The sequence below is a fragment of the Grammomys surdaster genome, unplaced genomic scaffold (genome assembly GCF_004785775.1).
Source record: "Grammomys surdaster isolate TR1022 unplaced genomic scaffold, NIH_TR_1.0 126198, whole genome shotgun sequence".
NCBI lineage: Eukaryota > Metazoa > Chordata > Mammalia > Rodentia > Muridae > Grammomys > Grammomys surdaster.
Genome location: NW_021621003.1, coordinates 4,787,790 through 4,810,447, shown reverse-complemented (window position 1 = coordinate 4,810,447; position 22,658 = coordinate 4,787,790). Strand labels below are relative to the sequence as shown.

General features: G+C 37.2%; 1 protein-coding gene across 1 annotated transcript in view; it reads left to right on the top strand.

Moving 5' to 3' along the window:
• Positions 1 to 22,658, top strand: part of Styx (serine/threonine/tyrosine interacting protein) — a 32,733-nt gene that overhangs the window by 6,570 nt on the left and 3,505 nt on the right. Inside the window, exons 2-10 of the mRNA XM_028758462.1 lie at positions 4,640 to 4,672; positions 6,484 to 6,537; positions 8,959 to 9,056; positions 14,243 to 14,303; positions 15,047 to 15,083; positions 15,670 to 15,709; positions 15,784 to 15,834; positions 18,101 to 18,173; positions 19,724 to 19,817. Of these exons, the coding sequence (XP_028614295.1) occupies positions 4,640 to 4,672; positions 6,484 to 6,537; positions 8,959 to 9,056; positions 14,243 to 14,303; positions 15,047 to 15,083; positions 15,670 to 15,709; positions 15,784 to 15,834; positions 18,101 to 18,173; positions 19,724 to 19,817 (541 nt within the window). The remainder of the gene's footprint in view (positions 1 to 4,639; positions 4,673 to 6,483; positions 6,538 to 8,958; positions 9,057 to 14,242; positions 14,304 to 15,046; positions 15,084 to 15,669; positions 15,710 to 15,783; positions 15,835 to 18,100; positions 18,174 to 19,723; positions 19,818 to 22,658) is intronic.

Genomic DNA, 22,658 nt, shown 5'->3' with positions numbered 1-22,658 from the left:
CAGTGGAGACTCGCATATATATACCACAGTACATAGTGCCAGTGGAGTCCTGATTCCTAGTTCTTTTGGGTTTTTAAATACATCTTAATTCCTCCGTCCCCTATTCTTAGAAGTTAGAGCTTAATTTTTCTACCCCTTTTATTATATTTATACCCTGCAAAAACTGTTAACTTCTTATAATAGCTTTTATCAAATCAACAACATTGGCTTATTATTTCCCAGTGATATATGTAAGGCATCAGTTTCTTCCGCATAGAAAATCAAATCACTGCCAGGCGAGTAATGGCCTTCTTGTAGGTTGTGGAGTGTGTGTGTGTGTGTGTGTGTGCGCGCACGTGTCCATGTATGTCTCCCAGTGTCAGTCATATATCCATTAGTCTGTCTTGTCTGTCAGCCATTTAGTCTTCCTCTTACTCAGGATATAGTCATGAGGTTTATGCTAACTACATTATCTAAACCTAATCACTTTCAGAAGCCCCCTCAGCACACTGTGATTGAGTTTCCACCTTTTAATTCCTTGTTTAGACATTTCAAAACTTGTTCCTTGGGAGATACACTCAAACCATATCCGCACCATAGCTGTAGGGTTAAGATGAGAAAGCTCTCAAAGATCAGCATCTGATGATGACAACGGGAATAATTTCAGATGAAATTTTCTCTGATCCATACTTACTCCAGTGAGACTTGTTGATCTCCAAATAAGGTTATGTGCGTATGTGACCTGTGAATGGAAATAACTTTCCATTCTCTTGCTGCTATGCAACTTGCTTTAATTCTTATAATAATAATAATATTATTATTATTATTATTATTAGCAACAGGGTTTCTCTGTATAGCTCTGGCTGTCCTGGAACTTGGTATATAGACCAGGCTGGACTCAAACTCATAGAGATCTGCCTGCCTCTGCCTCCTGGATTCTAGGATTTAAAGATGTGTACTACCACATCCTTTTGAAATAACTTTTTTTGGTATAAATATGGAGAACAGTTTCATGGTCTATTATCTACAAACTTATACGGAGTGTTAAACAACTTTGGAATCTTGTTTTTGTTAAAAATTGAGATTAAAATTTCATTTTCTCTTTTATGATGTTCTTTTTTAAAAAAAAAAACTTAAAGTAATTTAATAGCATTGAATGCCTACACGTGATTTAAATCTTTTGGGGGATAAAGTACTTTAATGAAAAAGCACATTTATCCTGTTGCTTTGAGTTTTTCCTAGCTTCTTGCTAAATTGAAAGGATTTAGGAATGTCTACCCCAAAATAATGCTGTTTGACATGCTGGTTACTTGGATATATAAAATCGCAGATGCAGAAGAGGGTTTCTGAATGCCACCCAGTTGCCTAGAAATTGATCCTAAAAAAGGGTTCAGTAAACGGTAAACAACAGAAGATAAACTTACAGAAGAGAAGTAAATACACACACACACTCAGGTTTATCACACACCATCCGTTCTAAGAGTCCTTGGATTACTGGTTTGTGTAGCTTTCTTAGACACGAGCACATACATAGTCTCAAAACTCTTACTATCCTACCTTAGACTCCTAAGTGCTGTGATTGCAGGCAGGTGCCAACCATGCTCAGCTTTAAGCTTCTATATATCACTGGGATTGGATGTTTACCCTGTGCACATAATAAAGGTGTGTGCCTTTTCTCCTATTCTGTCTATTGTCAGATTTCATAGACTCAATATTTTGTTTTCCCTCAACATAGAGTTTCTCTTTGTATCCATGGCTGTCCTCAAACTCACTCTGTAGACCTGGCTGGCCTTGAACTCAGAGATCCATCAGTGCTGCAATGTCTACAGCCAAATGGCAGCTATCTTCAGAATACACACTCATTGTGTGGTTATTCCTTGTAACGCACCATGCTTAATATTAGGGGCACCATCGCTAAAAATGACAGTGTCTTTGGCCTAAATCATTGAAACTTTTCTATGGAAAAGATAATCATTTCTCTGTGAATGTGCTAGCCTACTCTACAGAATGAGTTCCAGGACAGCCAGGGCTACACAGAGAAACCCTGTTTGGAAAACCAAAAAAAGAAAAAGATAATCATTATCTACTGGTAGGTTGAAGAAACACACAGATACCAAGTTTGGCTAATTTTTTTTGGTTGGTTTTTTGTTTTGTTTTGGTTTTTGGGTTTTGTTTTGTTTTGGTTTTTACTGACTTGAAAATAAGATTCTCTTCTATTCTGTTAATCTCAGGAATTACAATTGCCACTTCGTATAATCAGTCTTTGTTTAAAGATATGTTTCCCATAAGGTTTTTTGCTCACGTTGAAAGGCTGAGTAGAGATGTACTAATGATGAAAGTAAGCTCTGCATCTAGAGCGTCTAGACTCGAGGTGAGCCTGGAGAGAAGGCTCAGCAGGTGAGAGCACTTGCAGAGGAGCAGTCATAGAGCAGATTACAACTTCAGCACCACTACTAAGACATAGATGGTCTCTTCTGGCCTCTGAGGGAGCCAGGCACATACATGGCACACATACATACACAAAAGTAAAACACTAATACATGTAAAGTAATAAAAATAAATCTCTAAAAACTAAAATTCTGGGGGACACATAAAATTCTTTAAGTAGAATTTAAAATAAAGTATAAATATACACAATGTTAATACTTTTTTTAACATAACATTTTAAAAAGTTTCTTTAATAAGAATCTGCTTATAAATTATAGCCAGGCATGATGGTACATGCTTTTAATTCCAGCACTTGAGAGGCAGGGGCAGATGTATCTCAGAGTTGCAGGCATGCTGGGTCTACAGAGCAAGTTCCAGGACAGCCAAGACTACACAGGGAAATCTTTTCTCAAAAATTTATTTATTTATTTATTTATTTATTTATTTATTTTTATTTATTAAAAAATAAAATTGGTTTTTATAAGAAGTTATTGGGGGGATGGATGGAGGTAGGGTCTGTCCTGGCTGGCTTCGAACACACAGGGATCCACCTGCCTCAGTCGCTTCAATGCTGAGATTAAAGGTGTTTACTATGCCCAGCTTGGAGGAAGTTTTTAAGGATTATAAAGTCTTACTTGTGTACATAAATGGATGTTGTGTATATGCACACAGTCATTTATCACTATGGCTGTTCTGAGCCAGGGTCTCTGCCTGAACCTGGGGCTCATGTTTTCTTGGCAAAGCTGGAAGCCAGAAGTCCCAAGCCATCCTCCTGGCTCTGCCTACCTCAGAGCTGGTGTTATACACATTTTAGGTTTCCTAGCCCATAACATGAGCACTGGAATCAAAGCTCTGGTCTTGATGCCTGAGCTACCTTTCCAGAGATGCTTTCATATAGGATTGCCTTTTATTCTTTGTACTTGAAAAGTGTTTTTTTTTTTTTTTCTGAGCTTGTAACACTGAGCTTTTAGAACAGGTATTATGCTGCCAATTTTTTGTCAGCCTGACACAAGCTATAGTCATAGCTTGTTTGTTTTCTGAGAAAACAAACTGAGAAAACTATGAGGAGGAAGCCAGTAAGAAGCACTCCTCTATTGCCTCTGTGTCAGCTCTTCCTTCCAGGTTCCCATCTGGTTTGAATTCCTGGTGTGGCTTCCCTCAGTAGACAGTGACTAGGGATTTGTAAACCAGATTAAACTGTTTCCTGCTCCCAAGTTGCTTCTACTCTGGTGTTTCCTTATAGCAATAAAAACTCTTAAGACAGTTCTCCTTTTGAATTTTTCCTATCATGGATTAGTCTTTATTTTTGTTATATGGTCTGTCATTTTGGATAAGTGATCTTTGTTTTCATTTGTTTGTTTGGGACAGGGTCTCTCTGTGTAGCCCTGGCTATCCTAGAACTCACATTTTGACTAGGGCAGTCTTGAACTCAGAGATCTGTTTGCCTCTGCTTCCGAATGCTGAAATTAAAGTCATGTGCCATCATGCCAGGCTAAGATTGAAGAATATCTATATCAGTTTAAAAAGGTATCCCATTGAGCCTGGAGAGATGTTTCAGTGGCGGCTGGTCTTCTAGTGTACCTGGTTGACTTCAGGCACCAACATGGCAGCCCACAAGCATCTATAACCCCAATTCCAGAGGATCTAACACTCTCTTTTGCCTCTGAAGAAACCAGGAACACAAGTGGTACATAGGCATAATGCAGACAGACGAACACCCAGACACATAAAGCAAAAGAAAATTAAATTTAATAAAAGAAACTAAAAGAAGAAAGGTATCCAATGTCTATAGGCATTCCACCTGATATAACACCAGGCAAATTGTAATCTGATTTCTGTCACCAGGGGTGTTTGCTATAGGAGAGAGTGTGTGTGTGTGTGTGTGTGTGTGTGTGTGTGAGAGAGAGAGAGAGAGAGAGAGAGAGAGAGAGAGAGAGAGAGAGAGACAGAAGCCCTGGTTGGCCTGGCATTCACTGTGTAGACCAGGCCGCCAAAGAACTTGGCAATCCTCTGGATTTTATCATCTAAATTCTGGTATTATAAACATGCCACCATACCTGGTTATTTTTATTTATTTGCAGCCCTGGGCTCAAAGGGTAGCTAGCATTCAGGATTCTGGTTTCTGTCTCTTGGATTTCAAGGATCAATCTGAAATTGTGAGACTTGAGCCAACGTGATATTTTTCATGCTATTTATTTTTATTTGTTTGTTTATTTCTGTTTTTCTTTCCAAGGAGTGGACTTACCCTATGAGACGGGAGATGCAGGTATGGCAACTTTTAATTTATTCAAACAACCCCTATTATTTAATAACTTATGCTTGACAAAGGAGACCTGCTGGTTCGTAATCTGTAGATTTGTCGTATTTACCAAGTTATGAGTATTGTACAGTGTATATATACATTAAAATATCATGTGATAAATATGTACCATTTGTGTCAAAAATTTTAATATATAAAATGAATTTTTTATATTACTTGGATTATATTTAAGATCATAGCAATATGTGGATGTGTTTAATGAATCACTGCTTTTCCTCATTTAAAAAATGAAATGCTTGCCAGGCGATGGTGGCGCACACCTTTAATCCCAGCACTTGGGAGGCAGAGGCAGGCAGATTTCTGAGTTCGAGGCCAGCCTGGTCTACAGAGTGCGCTCCAGGACAGCCAGGGCTACACAGAGAAACCCTGTCTCGAAAAACAAAAACAAAAAAACAAAAAAAGCAAACAAAAAAAAATGGAATGCTTGTTTTCCTTTTAAAGCAGTTTTCTTTGCTGTCTAATTTGGATAAATTCAAGAGACTTGACCATAAAATAATTGAAGCTTTTAGATAGTTTTTCATTCTTTAATGTCTCCATTCCAGTTGACCTCCATAACTCATTTATCTAGTATTCAGTGAGTTGACTATTCATCCTTTGGAGTGAGTTCTCTTTGGTGTTTCTTATTCTTTGTAGTCAACTTTGTGAGTCCTCAAGATAAGCAGTGCCCCTCACTCTTAATCCCATATCTTGCAAAGATCTGCTCCCTTTCTTAATGAAAACTCACTTTTTAAGTGACACTTCTTTGGGAAGCCAACATCAGTGCTCTCAGGTAGGTGTCTTGCTTTCCTTCTAAGTGTTTTTCTTTTAAGCCTCATGTTTTATTAAACCCCAACTCTGCTCCATTAAAACGGAGAGAGAAAAGAAGAAAGCTCCCTTTTAGACCTTTAACTGTATGTGAGTCCATATGAGAACTAACTTGACGCTATAGGGAATATAAACATAAGTAAAATTTAATTCATACTTGTAAGATGCTGTCGGGACCATTCCTATAATCTCTACACTCAAGAGGCTGAGGCAGGAGAACTGCCTGGAGTGTAGGGCCAGCCTTAGCTATGTTAGGAGAATGCTATTTTAAAATGAAAAAGCCAGTGAACACAGTGCTATCTACAGGGATTGATTACAGTTAGCTGAGCATTTACTTACTGTGATGACAGTTGTATCCTGTTTCATCTAGTGCTGCTTTGTTTCTGAAGAAAGAACAGGGTCTGATGTGAGTTCCTCCTACTGGCCTGGAACTTACTATGTAACCCAGACTGGCTCAAACTCAGGATCCTCCTCCTCAACCTCCTGGGTGCTGGGATTATAGCTAAGTTCCACTACACCTGGCTATTGCACTGTTTTTTGTTTTGACCAAATAAAAGTTAGTGTAAATGTAATTCTAATGGGATGATTTTCTTTATGCTTGTTTTATTTTTAGGCTATAGCTGATAATAGACGTTAAAAAAGATTTGTTAATGTGGGCATCAATAATATAATTTGCTGATTATATCCAGTCCTACTTATAGAAAAGCATTATAGGATCTCAAATATCTGGCTTTTTAGAGTAAAACATAATTGGGAACATCTCGCTTCAATTTATAAAGGCACACCTGTGTTTCTCGTCTCAGTTTGCTAAATGTGCCTGGGAAATGCTCCCTGATCAAAGTCTTAACCAGAATATTGCAAAAGCTATTAGCCCCTGGACACAGAAACAAATTGAGCTATATGATACATATTTGCTATAGGTTTAAAATTTACGTATGTATTTTTCCCCCTAGGAAGTTTTGCCTGGATTGTTCTTAGGCCCATACTCTTCTGCTATGAAAAGCAAGGTATGAACTTTAGGTTAGGTTCTCCAAGAGACTTTAGTAAACCAACTTTTTATCGGGTAAGTTTTTAATAGTAAGAGTTTTATACTAGGAAACATTTATATACAACTGTGTTCATAATACTTGAACCTACTTTTAAATTTACTGGACCATTAATAGTTTTGAAGTGATTCACCACAAATTACAAGTGAGTTTTTATAATTTATTTTTCTCATGAAATCTTATGTTTGATAGATTTACCAATCCTGTAAATTTTATTAATCTATTTACTATCTTAAAATGTTATATCTGTACCTGCCAGGCATCTTCTGACCAGTATACATGCAAAGTATCAGAGAAGGAAATAGAACGGGGTGTTAACTTTTATCAAAGTAAGAGTACATGTTTTATAATGGTTCTTCCTTTACATTGGAAATAGGCTTCTTCAGTTGCTCAGTTAGGATGGGGGTGTTTATTTTAGTTTTTAGTGGTGATCTTGCCACTTTCTAAGGAATTCTCAGCTTTATGAATTATGGAGATGGTACTAATTCTTTTTGAGTGATATATAGTGTGAAACATTGTATATAGCATATTTTCCTCAAGGGCTTGCTGATTCAGAATTCAGTATACTTTTGTATGATAGTTTCATGTCAATAATTTTCAGAGTCATCCTGAAGTTTGAAGGTTCTTGTTAGTGAGATGACCAACAAGGAAGCTGGAAAGGGTAGATGATACAACAGTGAATAAACAAATAGAGCTTTGACTTCCTGGAAGATGGTGTCGGCAAAGCTGTTGCCCTAGAATGTAATGACCAGATGCAAGTCCTCACAATCATTTGTACCCATATTAGCATTTATAATTATGCCTAGTAATTGGTTTTACTATGACATTTTTATTTCATGTATATAAACCATTTTGATATTTAAACACATACCTGTTCCCTCTCTTGTCCTCCACCAACTCCTGTTAATCCTTTGTTGTCTTTGTGCATATTTCTCAATCTGAGTTACCATAATATATCCCAAATTTCTACTCATACCACCCCCACAAAAGTACCTTTTGACCATAAAAATTAGTACTGGGGATAAAGAAACCTAGAGAGATGAACACCTTTTAAAAGATTGATTTACTAAAGGCATATCTTACTGTGTCCAAATACCATTTAAATAAAAGAGATTAATTCAGGTTGCTTGTTAGCCAGTGATCTATCTTTTTATAACTTTTGTCTATTTGTATTTAGAAGGTAAGGTCATAGTTTACTTTTTATAAATGCTTCTATTGAAAGGTACAAATACATTCTGCTATTGCATTAGAATTTCATTCTGATAAGCTTTGCTTTAAAATGTGCCTTGAAAGCTTTTAAAGGAGTTTTTGGGTTGGTTTGGTTTGCTTTCTTTGTTGTTACTATTTGAGACAAGGTTTCACTATGTAACTCAAGCTGACTTGGAACTTGCTATGTAGACCAAGATAACCTCAAACTCAGATCCACCACCACTTCTGCCTCCCAGGTACTAATATTAAAGGCTTGTGCCACCATGCCCACTTACAGCAGATTTCTTCATGCCCTCTTGTGGTTTTTCATATTAGTAAAAAAAGTAGATGCAGAAACTTTATCTTAATTATTAAGTGTAAATTAAAGAATAAATGCTGTTAATTTTGGAGTTTGCATACATGTAAACATAGAACATTGGCTCTATTAATCCCATCAAACACTTCTAAGTAATTCAACAAACACTCCTGCTTATATACCAGGATATACTCAGAAAATACAGTTAACAACTCCAATTAACTTAAGAAAACCATATTGTTTAGTTAATTTGGACACTGCTGAGAAAATCACTTGCCTCACACAGTGAGTTCTTGAGAGCCTGACTTTGTCTCTCAGATGGTGTATCTCTGCTTTATGGGGGATAGAGTGAGCAGGCTCTTTTCTTTGTCCTGTAAAGGTCATGCTCACGCATGGGCTTTCCATCTCATGACTTTGTTTAGACTGTCTTTATAGTACACATTTTTTTCTTTCCTTACAATTATCGTAACTGCTCAGGTAAGGGTAATGTTTCCCATTCTCACAGAACAAAACTGAGCCACAGAGCTCAGGTCATTGGCAGACCTAGGATTTCTAGCTTAGGAACTCATGATTCTAAACTCTCTGGTTTTAGCCACAATTGTTAGTAGTACTGGTTTCTTGAAAAATCATCTTTTAAGTTCTCGTCAAGCTCAAGAAATAAACATAAATGATGTCCATGTTAAAGTTCAGAGAACATTTTGTGTGTTAAGCTTGAATCATTGAATTGTCTTGTGGATCATGTCAGGTCACTTACCAATAATTAGCTTTAATCTTCTGTACTTAATAATTAGATATGAGTCTTGTCTATTTTGAGACATATTATTGTAATGTGATGTTCTGTATTTTAAACTATTATCTCTCCCCACTTTTTTTTATAGCTACCTATATTGCAGAAACATGGCATAACTCATATAATTTGCATACGGCAAAATATTGAAGCAAACTTTATTAAACCAAACTTTCAACAATTATTTAGGTAAGAATTATTGCTGTGCTTTATAGAAAAAATGTTAAGGACAAAACATGTATTGTTGTTTTATTATTATTATTATTATTATTATTGATCTTCAAAGTATTTTAAGATTAAACACAGAGCCCCAAGCATGATAGGTAAGCATTTTCTCTGTCCTGTAATGACTTGGTTTTAAGTTTGTTACATAATATAACTTTCAGATATTTCACAAGTGTCAGCTATATAGTATATATTTTAATAGAATTTATTTAAAATATTTAAATCTGATTCATAATTCTAGACTGTGTTTCTGTACTCCTTATCTCCTAGGTACTCAGTCCCCTTCCTCAAAGGCACCTACTATTTTTCTTCATTGTGTCCATTCAGAAGCATATTTCTGTAAATAAGGTTGTTTTGACTTAATAGTTTTTGAGTCGGCTCCCACCCCTGATAACATACAGAAGTCAAGAAGCAACTGAGTTAAGACTTGGTCTTTTATTGTTTGCAGCAGCATATGCTATGTTAGTTTGGCCCACGGGCTTCAGGGGAGTCCCCTGAAGCCTATGCGTCCCATCTTGCCATTGGAGTACTGGGATTACAGATCTGAGCTTCCAAACCTTGCTTTTCTTTTCTAGATAATATTTTTAATTATGTGTATGTTTGTCTTTCTGTGGATATGGGCACATGAGTGCACATGCCCCTGGAATTGGACTTACAGGGGAGGCCCCATGCCACAAAAATATATTTGTATATATTTTCTGTGTATATTTTGTCTTGTGGGGTTTTGTTTACTTTGTTTTGACTTGTGTGTGTGTCTGTCTGTCTGTCTTTAATAGAAAAACAGCTGAAATTGATTGGGAATGGAGGTGTAGAGGATATGGGAAGGGTTAGGGAAAGGGAAAAATTGTGATCAAAATATATTGCATAAAAACTTTTATTTTACATGTATGGGTGTCTTGCCTGTATGTATGTCGGTGTACTGTTTTGCACTTGATGCCCATGGAAATTTGAAGAGGGCATCAGATCTTCCGGAACTGGAATTACAGCTGTGAGCTATCACATGGATGCTGGGAATCAAACCTCAGTCCTCTGGAAGAGTAGCCAGTTCATTTAACTACTGAGCTGTTTCTCTATCTCCCCTACCAAGATTTTTATATGGTTTTGGAGATTTGAACTCAGGCCCTTTCACTTATGTCTAGTGCCCTACCCAATGTGCTATCTCCTTGGTCTTCCTCGAAACCCTCATATATTCTCTTTGTCTGTCTGTCTGTCTTTCTGAGACAGGGTCTTATTATGTTGCCAAGGCTGGTCTTAAATGAATATTGTCCTGCCCCTGCTTCCTAAGGACTAAGATTACATTTGTGTATACCATAGCCAGCTTCAGTCAATGTCTTACTGCACATTTCTATATTTGCAGACTTTCTTTTGTATTCTTGAAATATGCCATGACCATCTTTGAGCATGTCATTTAGTTTATATGTGAATATACTGATAGGGTAAATTTATAGAAATGTTGGACCTAAGAATATGAGTATGATACATTTTAATAGGCATTACAGATTGCCCTCCAGTGCAGTGTATTTGTTTATGTTTCAGTCAAGTATGAGTGACTGTTCCCTTATTATTTCTCCAAGACAAAGTTATAAAATACTGAAATTTGTTTCAATCTGGTGGAGTTAAATACTTTGTCATATAATTTTAGCTTTCCCATTTATCTCCTAATTACTGCAGTTGAATAATTAATAATCTTAATATTTGTTATTTTAGGTTCATTTTAAAAATAAGCTGGATGTGGTGGTACATGCTTATAATCCTACCACTTAGGAGGCTGGGCTCCAAATTGAACCTGATTCATAAATAAGACAAATAATAGAACAGTAGTATAGGCTGTATTACACATGCTAAAGACAAAGGCAATGAGCCACTTGATTATTGGGAGAGAGCCTACTACCAATGGTTCTTTTTAATATCTTTAAAGAGATATTCTATCTCCATATAAAGTATTTGTTAGAAATAGTTTTTAAACTTAGGATACATAAACCAAATGTTAAAAACATCTTAATTCTTTGCATTACTACTTATAAAAATGAGTATAAAGCATTTGAATGTGTGAGCATGTAGTAAAATATTATGTAACTACACAGGAATTAAACAGATGTGTATGTTGATCTTAGTGATTATAAGAACAAAGCAGGGTACACATAGATGTATAGTCCCAGTATTTAAAATACGTATGCTTTGTGTATGTGTTTTGTCTGCATGTATATCTCTGTACCATGTAAGTGCCTTTGGAAATCAGAAGAGGACATCAGATCCCCTGGAACTAGTTGTGAATTGCCTTGTTGGTGCTGAGAACCAAACCCAGGTTCCCTGCAAAAGCAGCCAAGTCCTCTTAACCACTGAGCCATCTGTTCAAATCCAAAATTTAATTTTGTCTGTTTGTCTATCTTTCTTTTTATCATTTGTTTGTTTGTTTCTTTGTTTGTTTTTGAGATGGGGTTTCTCCGTGAAACCCTGGCTGTATTGGAACTCACTCTGTAGACCAGGCTAACCTTGAATTCAAAGATCTGTCTGCCTCTGCTTCTCCAGTGGTGGAATTAAAGGTGTGTGTCATGCCCAGCTCCAGTCCCAAGTTCATGTATTCTTATATGTACACTGAAGCTTGAGTAGTTGCTTCTGAGAAGGGAAAGTCATGGTCCAAGATAGCAAGGAATCTATTTCATCCTGTACAACTTTTCCACTGTTAGAATTGTTTGTTTTCTGTCTGCAAGGCAGTTTGCTGCTCAGACTGGACTCAAAAGTGACCTCTCTGCCTCAGCCTCCTGTGAAGCTACTATACATTATACTCTATACTGTCATCAGTTATTATACACTATACTATTAGAAAAAACATTTGAAAAAAAGTCCCCCTCAAGACAAAGTTTGGATCTTTCTATAGACCAGGCTATCCTTGAACTCAGAAATCCCCCTGCCTGTGCCTCAGAGTGCTGGATTTAGTGGTGTAAATCATCACACCCAGCTAAAGTTTTAAGTATTCTTATGTTTTTGTTTTTGTTTTTGTTTTTTTAACTGTGAGGAATGTTTGTGTCTTAACTTTTTAGCCATGAAGGAAATGTTTGACTTACTGCAGTTTTAGAGTTGGAGGTGTTAATGGCAAGATTAAAATTGATCCATGGGTTTTGACTTGGGACTAGTAGAGGGTGTTGGCTGTAGGGCTGGGTGTGGTTTCTGTAAAGGCTTCTGCCTTAGTATTCTCTGGGTCTGCAGCTTGGCTGTTGATGGTACTGCTTTCCTTCTCTTTCCAGGGGTCAATTGAATTAAGTTTAACAGGAGCCTGGGAAGTACTGGTTTATAATACTAATTTCATAATTTAGCTAAAGTTTTTTCCTAAACAAATGATATTGGATAGGTTGAAGTTAGAAGTTTTTTGCAAAAAAAAAAGAAAATATACCATGCAAAAAAGCATAGTATAGTGAAGGTACCGTATTTTCTTTTCTACCATGAAACTCCACAATAAGAATTCTTGTAGCTATTTTTTGCTTTACTAAAGATCAGTTCAAAACAATGAATGGTTGACTCAGTGTTTCACCAGAAATTTTAAAAAGATGTATTATTATTTTTTTTTTAGTTTCATTATGGCTTTTTTTTTTTATTTTAATTTATCTTTTCTCAAATCAGATGTATTATTTTTAATTATGTATAGATGTGTGGCTATGTGCATGTGAGTGCAGGTACCCTGGGGCCCAGAAGTATCCAGTCTCCCTGGAGTTGAAGTTACAGGCAGTTGTGAGCTACCTGTAAAAGAGCAACACATGTTGTTTACCACCAAGTCATCTCTCCGCCCCTTGTTTTGTTTTTTTTTTTGAAACTAGGATCTCAGTAGCTCAGGCCTGGAACTCAGGCCTGGAACTTCCGGCCTTGACCTCCCAACTGCAGGAACTACAGAACTGGGCCACCACACCATTTTTTTGAACTCCCTCTTTCACAGTCATTTGAAATGTCCTCTGAAGGTGCCAAGACAAGGAACACCAGACCTCTAGAGAATCATCTTCCCCCCAACTCCCAGGGAACTGATAGAGATGGGAAATGGAAGTGAGGGGTAGATGTACTTTTGTACTGATTTTCTAGATTGACTCTGAAGCTGTCTTTACTACTTATGTTTTTTTTTTAATTAGATAAACATTTTATACTGAGATATCAGATGTTATGTTGTAAGGCTTTAAATGTCCTCAGACAACATAAGTCTATGACACAGTCCCTAGAGATAATGATACTCTGAAAATTATTTTGCACTTTTTATGATTACCAAAAGTTATCAGAGGCAGGAGAAATAGCTCAGTGGTTATAAGAGTACTGGCTGCTCTCGCAGAGGACCTGGATTTGGTTCCCAGCATGCACATGGTAGCTTACAGCCATTGTAACTCCAGTTTGAAGGGATCCAGATGCCCTCACTATCTTTCCTGGGTAGCAGGCACACATGAGATGATGTACATACATACATACATACAGGTCAAATACTCATTCATATAATAAAGTCTTTTTAAAAACTAATTATGATACCTTAATAGCACACAATCCCAGCACTGGGGAGGCAGAGTTCCAGAATAGCCAGAGCTACGTAGGAAAAAAGAAAAGGAAAAAAATAAATCTTTTGTTTTCTTTTTTTAAGGGGTGCGAAGTTTGTTGAGAGGAGGATGTAAAATCTCTGTTCTGGAGAACTATGGAGGAACGAATGGAAATGAATATAATCAAAATACACTGTATGCATCTGTTGGAATTTTCAAAAAACTAATAAAAATATTATGTTAAAAATAGATACAAATCTTCTCATAGTAAAAAACATACAGCTCATAGAAAGTCAGACTGTTAGCTGGACGGTAGTGCTTTTAATCCCAGTACTTGGGAGGTAGAGGCAGGTGGATCTCTAAAGTTTGAGGCTAGCCTGGTCTACAAATCAAGTTCGAAAACAGTTAGAGCTACACAGAGAAGTTATCTTGAAGAAAACAAACAAAAGAAGTCAAAATTTTTATACACAGACATCACATAGATAGATAAGTTGCTTACATGGAAGATCAGTGGGATAGAAATGTAATTAAGAATGATAGTTTATCAGAAATAAAGAAATGAAATGTTATTTTTATTTTAAAACTTCAAGTTTTTGTATAGAGATTTATCTGAGAGTATACTTACCATAAGTGCTTTGTTTTCAGATATTTAGTCTTGGATATTGCTGATAATCCAGTTGAAAACATAATACGTTTTTTTCCTATGGTAAGTATCAGTATTTTTATATCACTTAAGATTTATGATTTGGCCTAATAATTTAGATTGTAAAACTATTTCTACTCTATTATAACTGGAAAAAAAGTAGGGTTTACTTTATAAAGAAAGTGAAGTATTTAAAAAAAAAACCTTTAAAAGTCGTATCACTGAGGGTTTTTGTTGTTGTTGTTGTTGTTGTTGTTGATACTCATTTTGTATGTTGCCTGAATATATGCATGTGTATCACATGGATACAAGAGCCCACAGAAATCAGAAGAAAGTATTGGATCCTCTAGAACTGGAGTTAGGGATGGTTCTGAGCCATCATGTGGGTTCTAGGAACCAACCACTGGTCTTCTGCATGGGCAGTTGGACAGAGAGTGCTGTTTTACCACTGATCCATCTCACCAGGCACCTCATTGAGGTGTTTTTTTTAATTGTATTACATTTTTTGTGTTTATGATCATGCATGCACACACACTTGTGTGTGCCATGATGTGCATATGAAGATCAGAGGACAGCTTTTGGGAGTCTGTTCTCTCTGCCTTGTGTTCCAGGATAGAACTTAGGTCATCAGGCTTGTGGTAGGTGCCTTTACCTGCTGAGCCATTTTGCCAGCCCAAGGGTTGGTTTTTTTTTTTTTTTTTAAAGATTCAATGTTGCTCTGTAACTTTCAGCGTCCTTTTGTTTTACTATATAATATGTTCATCTTACTCTACTATTTTTTGTAACACGCTCTCTCTTACCCTCAGACTAAAGAGTTTATTGATGGAAGCTTACAAAATGGAGGTAAATAATTTTTTTGTTATTAAAGATTTATTTTTGTGTGTATGAGTATCTTATCTACATGTATGTATGTGCACTACATGTGTGCCTGCAGCCTGCAGAAGAGTTCATCTGATTCCCTATAACTGGAGTGCAGATAGTTGTGAGCTTCCCTGTGGGTGCTGAGAGTCAAACCTGGTCCTCTGCAAGAGCTACATGTGCTCTTAACCACTAAGCCATCTCTCCAGTCAGTAGTGTTTGTTTATTTTTAGGAGTTTTTGTTCCAATTACCTTTTAGTTGATATTTTTTCTGAATGTAGGATAAATTCTATTTTTATATGGCAGATGATACTCAAATGTATATTTTCCCAGCTACTTAATTTCATCTTACGCTTTTTAAAATTCTTCCACTACTTTCAGTTTCTCCTAAAATTTGTTGTATTCTTTACATAATTAAAATAAAGACTTGAAAATTAATAGCTAAGTGGCAAGTACATGAAATAAAGTATCTAAGGAAGACTCACTGTAGAGTCTGATATGTGGCTTTAGTATATTTTACATTCAAAATCTTATTTTCTTAAATGATTAACTATTTTTTTAATTTTTTCAGGAAAAGTTCTTGTCCATGGGAATGCAGGTATCTCTAGAAGGTATGAAGATAGATAATCTTTGTTTCTTGTGTTTAGTTATGAGTTGTGTTTTCTAATTGTTTCTCTGTCTTCAGTGCCGCCTTTGTTATTGCATACATCATGGAGACCTTTGGGATGAAGTACAGGTAAGCTAACATTCAAACCTAGCAACAGTTCACTCTCACTGAAGTAGACTTAATACAATAGTTGGGAATTTAAGGTTTAATATAGATAGATATTTTATAGATAGATACTCATAGTTGGTTAGGCAAAACTGGAAAATTGCCATTAGGGAATTGATTAGTTTCAGCTTAAAAACTCTGGATACAAATGTCGGTGTTTATCTTACTTCAGTTGACATCTACTGGGTATAGTAGAATAGTAGAATATGCCTGTAATCAAAATACTCAGCAGATTTAAAGTAAGATTACTGAAAATTCAAGGCTGCAAATCAAGACCCTGTCTAAGAAAAGAAACAAGTAATTAGGAATTGTCTGTAGCACCTCTTATAAATCTGGGTGATCTTTCACACTCAAAATCATCTCTTACAATCAGTATATAGATTTTTTTTTTTAAAGAGAATAAGACCTTCATAATAAAAATGTAATAAAAATCAAACTACTAGTATACAGTATTACCTTTCTTAGTATTAAGAAAGCTAGAAATCCTGTCCACTCTATATCACTTCCAAACAGAAAACTTCAAAGTATTTGTGAGAAATGGCTGGCTGAGGACCTGGCTTTAGTACCCAGCACTACGTGGAGGCTTATAACTTTAACAGTTTCAGGGAATTCAACACTTTTCTGGCCTCATGCAGACCTCACACATACATACACACACACACAAGCAAAGCTCTCATACACATTTTTTATGTAGTTGCCTCTGACAGATTTAGGCAGAGTAGAAAACTTCGCTGTCAGTTATCCATTGATGACCCTACAGGCTCCAGTAGATAGTTTCAATCCAAGGTCACACACTAAATGGGTCTATTGAGTGACAAGACTTTTCCTGTGGAGATTTAGTACATACCTACTTACCTCCCATATGGAGTCCACAATAGACCAAAGTATGGGTATCAATCACCACAGCCCAACTTGGTGAACCAATGAATTTTATTAGGGTTACTGACAGAAATATGGTTGAGAAATTACTTAGAGGAGCAGAAATGAATCAAAGACAGTTGACATCACCAAAGCCCGCCCCTGCCTGTGTGGTAGGTCACAAATGCTGGGAATCTGGAACACACTCAACTGCTTAAAGAATGTTCTTTCCATATGACTTAGTCCTTGAGTGTAAAGCTCTTTCAGGCAGCTTAGTGGTTATCTCCTTCTTTGAAGCAGTTTGGTTTGTCTGAGGGTGACTGCATCAGTCTTTACTCTTTACTATGGAGAGAAAGGCTTCTAAATCTGGTCAGTTTCAGGGACTTCCTGAAGCTTTTGACTTGTTTCTTTGGGTTCCCTACAGGAAGGAATGTTACAACCTTGAAGGAAACTGCTACACAACAGGTTCACAACACCAAAAGTGATTAATACCAGAAAGGGACTGGTAGACTGAGGAGGCAAGGATCCAGAGCCCAGATGGCGTTGTGGCTGGGTTCATAAGGATGAGGGGAATAGGGCAAATTAGAACACACTGTATACATGTATAAATTTTGATTGATACAGTTTTTAAATATCTGAATGCAAACAGTTGAAAAATATTTTTCTTATTTGGGATCTTGTCATATAATCTCTTGATCCGTGGTGTTTACTACTAGATATCACATCTAAGCTTATAACACAAAGGAGTTCACTTCTCATTTAATGTTTGTGCATGTGCACCATGGGACAAGTATGCCGCATGCAGAAGTGCTTCGCACTTCTCTCATCTGCACAGCAGTCCTCCAGAAGCAGCATCACAATGCCTGATTTACCAGTGAAAAACCATGGAGCAAGTTTCCTGTTGTAGGTGGTGAGCCTAGGAACTGTGAATTTAGTTGGCCTAACTTCTCTCCACCACGACTCATCACCTCTCTGTAGTATTATGAATGACTATTGTTTACTATTTTGGCAGATTATTTAGGTGGTTTTTTATGTTGCAGGTTTTTTTTCTACTGTGTTGGGGATTGAACCCAGGGCCTTGCGTTAGCTAAACAGTTCTATCCCCAGCCTTGGGGGAAATTTCAAATAAATTCCTCTTTGGTTTATTTGAGACAGGGTTTTTCTGTGTAGCCCCCGCTGTTCTGAAACAACCCTGTAGACCAGGCTGGCCTTGAACTCAGATATCTACCTGCCTCTGCCTCCTGAGGGCTGGGATTTAAGGTACACAATATTATCTCCCACCCACCTTCAAATAAATTTAAAATTGAAAAAATATTTTAGATTATTTCATTAAATAGGTCCTTTATATTAATTTTTCTTCTTCCATTTTCAGAGATGCATTTGCTTATGTCCAAGAAAGGAGATTTTGTATTAATCCTAATGCTGGATTTGTCCACCAACTTCAGGTAATGAACTCCTATGTCCACTCTGTTTAAGGCAGAGTATAGGATGAATAAAATGCCTTGTCTATACAGCTTAGTTGTAGAATTTACTTTCTAAATACTTGATATTATAATCTGACTAATCTGATGATTATTCCAGTTTGCATCTTTATTTAATAATTTTTGTTTCTGTTTATCATGTAGCTCTGGCTGTCCTGGAATTCACAGAGATCTGCCTGCCTCTGCCCCTCTCTGCCCCTCTCTGCCCCTCTCTGCCCCTCTCTGCCCCTCTCTGCCCCTCTGCCCCTCTGCCCCTCTGCCCCTGCCTCTGCTTCAGAAGCAAAGGCAGGCATATTGCTGTGAGTTCAAGACTAGTAAAAACAAACAAACAAAAACAGCTATTAGGACTGGAGTGATGGCTCAGCAGTTAAGAGCACCATCTGCTCTTTCAGAAGTCCTGAGTTTAATTCCCAACAGCCACATGGTAGCTCACAACCATCTGTAATGGGATCTGATGCCCTCATCTGGTGTGTCTGAAGGCAGCAATAGTGTACTCATAAATAAAATAAAAATAAATAAATCTTTAAAAAAAAAAAGACTGGGGAGTATAGCTAGCAGCAGACTGCTTTCTCACCTTGCTTGCTAGGATGGATAAGCCTTTGGGATCCATTCCTAGTAACAGGGTAAAGGAATAATTTTGTTTTGTTTTGTTTTGTTTTGTTTTTTCGAGACAGGGTTTCTCTTGTAGTCAGGGCTGTCCTGGAACTCACTCTGTAGACCAGGCTGGCCTCGAACTCAGAAATCTGCCTGCCTCTGCCTCCCAAGTGCTGGGATTAAAGGCGTGCACCACCACTGCCCGGCGTAAAGGAGTATTTGATGAAGTCACATTTGCCAGGTATACTGTTATACACCTGCAATCTCAGAAGGAAGGAGGATCAGAGATCAAGGCCAGTCTTGCCTAAATAGCACATTGGAAGCCAGTCTCAGTTCTTTGAGATTGTATCAGGAGGAGGAGGAGAGAGAGGAAGAGGCGGAAGAAGGAGAAACATTTCAAAGGCAGAATACTACAGCACTCAGGCATGTAGAGGATTTGGAAATAAAACTGCAAAGGAGATGGCTAGTGATGTAGCAAGAAGATACTGGTGCTCTGGTTTCAGGGATGGAAGGTTGAAGACTTTGCAAAGGGAAGGAGTAATTACCTCTTTCAAAGTCCTTGTGAGATGAGGAAGATAAACTTGTTCAGGGAAAACTGGGAAAAGATAATTTTGTTTTTATTGATTCTTAGAACCATTTAATAAAATTGCAGGTTTAAGTTTTGGGTCCCTCTATCCTTTGTGCTATTTTAACATATAGAATTAGACCGTTATAGTTAATGCCCAGTAGCAGAAGATACATTGTGTCTGGCAGTGAGCTATTGAACTTGGTTTCTAATTATAGTAACTGACAGTTACCAGATAGGAACTGTGAACCTTCATTCCTTTTGCAAGATGATAGTGCCAGCCCTTTGCCTATAAACTAAGAATACAAGTGTATACATTCATCTTGTATCTGAACTATTTAAAATCTTTTTTTAGGAATATGAAGCCATCTACTTAGCAAAATTAACAATACAGATGATGTCACCACTCCAGATAGAAAGGTCCTTATCTGTTCATTCTGGTACCACAGGTAAGGGGTTGGTTTGTTTGTTTTGTAGAAAATTGAAAAGAAAGGTAATGGCGGAGGAAGTAAAAAGAAGCATCTATTTCACATAATTCTGAGCAATCTGTTTAGAAACTCTGAGTAAACTAAACAGTTTCAAAGGATTAACAGTCTAATGAATAAATAACATAATTTGTTATTATGTTATATATAAACTATAATGCACAGCCAATTAAAATAACCAGCTGAAAATCACATATCTACTGTGTCTAATTTTAAGTCTATTAAGTTGTATAACTATTATAAGATTAAAATAAGACCAGTCTGGATAACTTGGCTGACACTAAAAATGCGGTTGTTGGATAGAATAGCATATTCCTATAATCTCAGCCCTGGGTGATGGAGGCAGGAAGGTAATAACGAGACCTTGTCTAAGAAAAAAATGAAAAAAGTGATTAATACATAAAAGTATGTTTCAAGTTCAACAGTATAATTCAAGTTGTCTCGGTTTATCTTTGCTCCTGTTTCGAGCTTTTGTTCTTTTTAAGATTTATGAGTGTTTTGCCTGCATGTATGTATACACTCATATACTGTGTTCATGCCAGATTTCTAAGAAGATCAAAAGGTGGCAGCAAATGTCTGTTATAGATGGTTGTAAGCCACCAAGTAAATACTAAGAACCAAAACTAAGTCCTCTGAAAGAGCAATAAGTTCTTAACTGCTGAGCCATCCCTCCTACTATGTAGTACTGGCTAGCCCAGAATTAGCTGTGTAGCCCAGGCTAGCTTGGAACTTACTTGGTTACTGTGCTTGTTACTGAACCTGATAGCCTTCTGGTCTCCATGGTGTAGGAGAACACTGACTCCCACAAGTTATGAACTGTCTCTACCTCCCAAATGCTGGAATTAAAAGTATGTGCCACCATACCTTCCTACTACTGTTTGATCTGACCTTTATTTTTATGATCAATCCACTTATTTTCATAGGTAACAGTCTAAGCAAACTGTCAGATTTTCATCTTTACTTTCCAAGCCCCTGCTGCTCTCGCTTGTAACAGCTCTTGTACAGTTAGAACAGGCCATGTGCCAGATGCTGAGCTTACTGAAGCACAAGTACTCAGGCCAGATGCGCCTTTTGTGAGCCTAGCTTCCCAATTACACTTGATCCCTCTCTCATTAACTACTGTTTAAACATGTTTACCAGCATCTTTAAAACACACTTCCTTCTAAATAGTACCAACAAAGGCTAGTTAGGTCATTGTGAGCCTCCTTAGCTTCTTTAGTATAGTCTATACACTGTGCTCAAATTTATCTTCATTAATGTAATGACGTTTTTGTTTCGCCAAAGACTTATTGACTATTCCTACAGAAGTGTAAACTGGGTCCAAAATAAGCATGCCTGCTGAAGAGAGCCCTAGTTCTCATGCAGAGCCACGGGTAGCAAAGGTGTACCATACATAGTAAAAGGCCTTCTGGGTTTTTGTTTTGTTTTGTTTTGTTTTGTTTTGTTTTGTTTTGTTTTGTTTTGTTTTGTTTTGTTTCTTCAAGACAGGGTTTCTCTGTGTAGCCCTGGCTGTCCTGGAACTCACTCTGTAGACCAGGCTGGTCTTGAACTCAGAAATCTGCCTGCTTCTGCCTCCCAAGTACTGGGATTAAAAGCGTGCACCACGACTGCCTGGCTGGCCCTTGGTTTTTTTAGTTTGTGTCTACACTCCAAAAAACTAAACTGATAGTTGTTCAGATGTTATCCTTACTATAGTGCATGATATTCCTCTTCCCTATTCTTAAACATAACTTAGATGTCATCTCCTCAAATAAGGCTGTTCACTGTACTCTTCTCCAGTCCCTCCTGGAGAAGCATATCACTGTATGGGAGCCATGCACCTGTGCTTACTCTTAAGCTAGAAGTTATCTTCTACTTTTATTCCATTGGTTTAAGCAATAACTTTGTTAGAATCTGCAATGTGAGCCAGGCAACTCCCTGTCCTCGGCCAGCCTGATCTAGAGAGCAAATTCCTGGACAGCTGGGGCTACATGGAGAAACTCTGTCTCAAAAAACAAACAAAACAAACCATCTGCAATCTGGACTATACTATGATGTAGCACAACTCTAAACCTGCAGCCATGCCATCATTAGTCACAGAGCACAGACAGCTGCCATTTAACTATCCTTTAGCTGTCCCCTCCACAAGACTTCTTTCTGAATATGATTATAGGGCACACAGAGATAATTTTTATTCTTGGTGGGATATTTTTGTACAGAAGACTCTGGTATAAGGAGTAAAATGGACCTCTTATCTGATGTGTGCGTTCCTTGCTCCTAAACCATAGGTCTAGATGATAAAGCCACAGCATTAGCAGAAAAATATTTTCAACTGTTGCTCTTCATAACTATAACTGTGTGAACAGAACAATTATATCTGAAAGTCTTCTGACCACAAACTCATCTACTAATGAGTAGTTGTCTTTGGACATGTTTATATTGTCTACAAAGCATAAAGTTGGTGATTATCAGATTTAATGTACCACCGACTTTTGAAACCTTTTACTATGTACAAGACATTAAGTTGCCAAAGTAACTTTTTTTTGAGGGTGGGGGTTTGTTTGTTTTTTTTGTTTTTTGGCTTTTCAAGACAGGGTTTCTCTGTGTAGCCCTGGCTGTCCTGCCTGGAACTCATTCTGTAGACCAGGCTGGCCTCGAACTCAGAAATCCGCCTGCCTCTGCCTCCCAAGTACTGGGATTAAAGGCGTGCACCACCACTTTGGTGCCCGGCGCCAAAGTAACTTTATCTTCATGATACAACATAAGCGTGCTATAAATTCAAGCATAAAATTTTTATAATGCTAATATAGTATCTCTTGGTGGAAG